General features: G+C 56.1%; 1 protein-coding gene across 1 annotated transcript; it reads left to right on the forward strand.

Annotated features, from left to right (window-relative positions):
• Window positions 1–681: 681 nt before the first annotated feature.
• Window positions 682–2350, forward strand: LRRC3C (leucine rich repeat containing 3C). Its single transcript, XM_006156029.1, has 3 exons — window positions 682–934; window positions 1140–1193; window positions 1572–2350. The coding sequence occupies exons 1-3, from the start codon at window positions 682–684 to the stop codon at window positions 2348–2350; spliced, it is 1086 nt and encodes a 361-aa protein (XP_006156091.1).
• Window positions 2351–3524: the final 1174 nt, after the last annotated feature.

Consider the following 3524-nt stretch of genomic DNA (forward strand, 5'->3'; position numbering starts at 1 on the left):
CGGTTGCTGGTGAGCATGAGGAGAGCAGAGTGGAATGGGTGGTATAAGCTGCAAACGGTGGTTGGGATCAAGAGGCTGTGAGGAATAGGGCAGCCAAGCCCTGTGTTTCCCAGCCAGAGTTCAGAGAGCCCAAGGCTCCAACAAACTGAGAGAATCTACGCCAATTCCAATCCAGAATACGAAATCAGCAAGAAAACTCATAGGTGGCCATATCAGACTTCAGGCACCTTGAAGAAGTTCTTCCAACTCCTGGAGGGTCCATCTACCAGCCCAGTAGAGAGCACACTCAAACTGAACCACAGCACCCCCTGGCGGGCAAGAGGGTCAGGGATTGTGAGGAGCCGGGAAACTAGATCCTTTGGAAAGGGACATGTTTTCCAGGAAAAGGGCTGAGGAAAGTTTGCTCACCATGGAAGAAGGTGACACATGGCATGGTAGAGGGCAGAGGAGAGCAGAATGGAGTTGGGGGGATATGGGTTGCTGGAGACAATGAATGTCCCCTACACCCCCAGACCTGCCAAGCAAGTATTCTTCTGCCTAGCCGGGTTCTGGGCAAGGAAGAGAGGTTCTGGGGAGACCAAGTCTGAACCCCAGCTAGGAGAAGGGTGATGGAAAATGGCAACGTCAAGGCCTTGGGATGGGAGATCAAGGCAGGGAGAGGAAAGGGGGCCAGGTCCCTCTATGGCAGAATTCATCAGGGTCCAGGATCTGCCCTCTCTTGGCATCGCCTGGCAAGGCCATGGCTCAGGTATCCGACACCTGGGGCCTGGAGTCACATGCCAGGAAACCCAACACTCTTGGGCCCCAGCCCCCAACTTTCAGCAGCTACGAACAAACGTCTTCTGGAGGAGGAAGCAGGTCTCCAGATCCCAGTGGCAGGGAGACTACTTCCGGGGAGAAGACAGCAGCACAGACGTCTCTACCACCCACAGGGGTAAGGGGCTGGGAGGGGGAGGGAGAATAGAGGAGAGCCTGAGGGAGGACGAGAGGACTGAGGTGGGGCAGGTAGAGGGGTAGATGCTCCCAGAAAAGGGATTGATAAGCATAGAAAATGAGGCTACAGCCTCTGTAGTCAGCTAGCCTAGCTGGATGCTCTGAAGTCCTGTAGCTGATCTGTCCCCCTTCTCTCCTTCACACAGTGCCCACCAGACCCTTTGGTGCCTACCTGGCCCACTGGGCAGCCACCCTGCTAGGTAGGAGGAAAAGTTTTATTCCAACAGGAGAAATCTGTGCATGGCCACAGGCAGAAAGGCAGAAACCTCTAGGCCCAGAATGACCAAAGGGCCTTGCACCAAGAAACCACATAGATTAACCTTCCAGCATCAAGAAGCCCTAAAAATGTCTCAAGCCCAGGAAACCTTTTATGCAGAGGGTCCTACTGAGGAGCACTAGATCAAGGGGACACAAAGGAGGAATAAGAAAGCCACCAAGGCCTGAGAGAGCCCCCAAAGGAGAGATCACAGCCCAAAATGCTTCCACAGGGGACCTCAGGAAGACAGCTGGCCGTGGACGGAACCCTACTCACGCTTCCTTCCCGTGGCCTGTTCTCCCCAGATCCTGCTCTGCTCCAGGACTATGCCAGTCTGTGGCCATGCTCCCCCAAGCCAGTCACCTCCTGTCCCTCCTGCTGGTAATAGGCACAGGAGTTACGGTGCCCAGCCCCCGGGTACCTCCTCAGGGCTGTTACGTGGCAGAGGAGGCTGGTGAGCGGACATTCCGGTGCAGCCAGGCAGGCCTAAGAGCTGTGCCCACTGGCATCCCCAACGACACCCGCAAACTCTACCTGGATGCCAACCAGCTGGCATCAGTGCCAGCTGGTGCCTTCCAGCATCTGCCTATCCTGGAGGAGCTGGATCTGTCCCACAATGCCCTTGCCCACCTCTCAGGGGCCGCTTTCCAGGGCCTGGGAGGCACTCTGCGTCGCCTCGACCTCTCTGCCAACCAGCTGGCCTCGGTGCCCGCAGAAGCCTTTGCGGGGCTGCATATCCATGTGAACCTGTCCGCCAACCCCTGGCGCTGCGACTGTGCCCTCCAGGAAGTGCTAAGGCAGGTGAGGCTGGTGCCAGGCACTGGGACAGGCATCGTGTGTGGCCCGGGAGGCCGCCCAGATCTTGTGGGGCAGGAATTCATGCTGCTGGAAGAAGAGCTGTGTGGGACAGGGCCGGGTGGGGCCCGGCGGAGCACCGATGTGGCCCTGCTGGTCACCATGGGGGGCTGGCTGACACTGGTGGTGGCTTACCTGGTCTACTACGTGTGGCAGAACCGGGATGAGACCCGGCGCTCCTTCAAGCAGGCCCCCGTGCTGCTGGTGCGCTCCGAGGACTCCTCCACCCTCAGCACAATGGTCTGACCATCCGGCACTGTTCCAGCCCTGGCCGCACTCCCAGACTCCCCTCTCCTCTCTGACCCCTGGGCCTCCTCTGCAGCACACCCCATCCCACCTGCCACCCTATCCCTTTGTCCTCTGTCTCTCCCAAACACCTGACCATCTCAACTATGCCGTCTTTGGCATCTGGACTTTTGGGTGCCTGCACTGTGCCTGAACGGTGTTAGACTTGGAGTCTAGCACAGAGCTCCTAAGTCTGGCTTCATGGGAGAATGACTGAACAGAGAATGACAGCAGCTGGCCTGTGTGCAGCTCAGAAGGAGAAGCAGGCAGCTGAGCAGCTCTGAGGAGGGACCCATTCCTGGCTCAGAGTGATCAGAAAAGCTTCACAATAAAGACATTTCAACCAACTGCCTCTCTCTCACTTCCCAGCTCAACATCAGAGACGATCTGCTAGGGAAGCCAGGGCCTATGAATGATGATGGAACTGGAAAGATGGAGGATAAAAGGGAACCTTGAGGGAGGAAAAACAAGGAGGTGAGAGAGAGGTCAACTCTTAAAGAACAAGGAGTACTTTGAGCAGAAAAGAAGAGGGGACCCTAGAAGAAAGACCATGTAGTAAAGGCAAGGAAGGTGTATGACTTGGAATATCTGGGCAGCACCAAGACCTACCTCGGGGCTAGAAGACAGGGTACAAAGAGGGGCAAAGTGTGGAGACCAGCAGGTGGCATAGTGGTTAAGGCACTGGACTCCCACATGGCCAACCACAGTTCAGGTCCTAGACCTGGCAGCTTGAAAATCACACTGAACATGTGTGCATGCATGTCCAAATCCCAGGAGAATGGAGAAGGGATTGTAGTGTGGCCATCCCCCTGGGGGTGATTTCTCACTTTCCCTCTCATGGTCTCTCTCTCTCTCTCTGCTACAAGCGCATGTGCCCTGTGGCAAAAACCATTTAAAAACAAAAAAAAAAACAAAAACGAGGGGCTAGAGGATGGTGGAAGCAAGTTGGAGGTAAGCTTGGAAAGATAGGGTGTGGCCAGATAGAGGACCCTGTGGGCTCCTCCACTCTTCTCCCTCTGCCTCTATGAGAACCTCCCCTTTACGTGTTACCTCCTGTCCCCTGGCTCCCCTCCCTGGGCCATGTACTGGGGACCCTCTGGTCCAGGCTGCCTTGCTTTCTTTTCCAGAGACTCTC

The sequence above is a fragment of the Tupaia chinensis genome, unplaced genomic scaffold, assembly GCF_000334495.1.
Source record: "Tupaia chinensis unplaced genomic scaffold, TupChi_1.0 Scaffold000477_1, whole genome shotgun sequence".
NCBI classification, from domain to species: domain Eukaryota; kingdom Metazoa; phylum Chordata; class Mammalia; order Scandentia; family Tupaiidae; genus Tupaia; species Tupaia belangeri.

Bases quoted from the DNA above. Each gene is read 5' to 3' on its own strand.
- LRRC3C (XM_006156029.1), top strand. From the start codon at position 682: ATGGCAGAATTCATCAGGGTCCAGGATCTGCCCTCTCTTGGCATCGCC. The intron at 935-1,139 runs GTAAGGGGCTGG...TCCTTCACACAG, and splicing joins CGTCTCTACCACCCACAGGG to TGCCCACCAGACCCTTTGGT. The intron at 1,194-1,571 runs GTAGGAGGAAAA...GCTCTGCTCCAG, and splicing joins CTGGGCAGCCACCCTGCTAG to GACTATGCCAGTCTGTGGCC.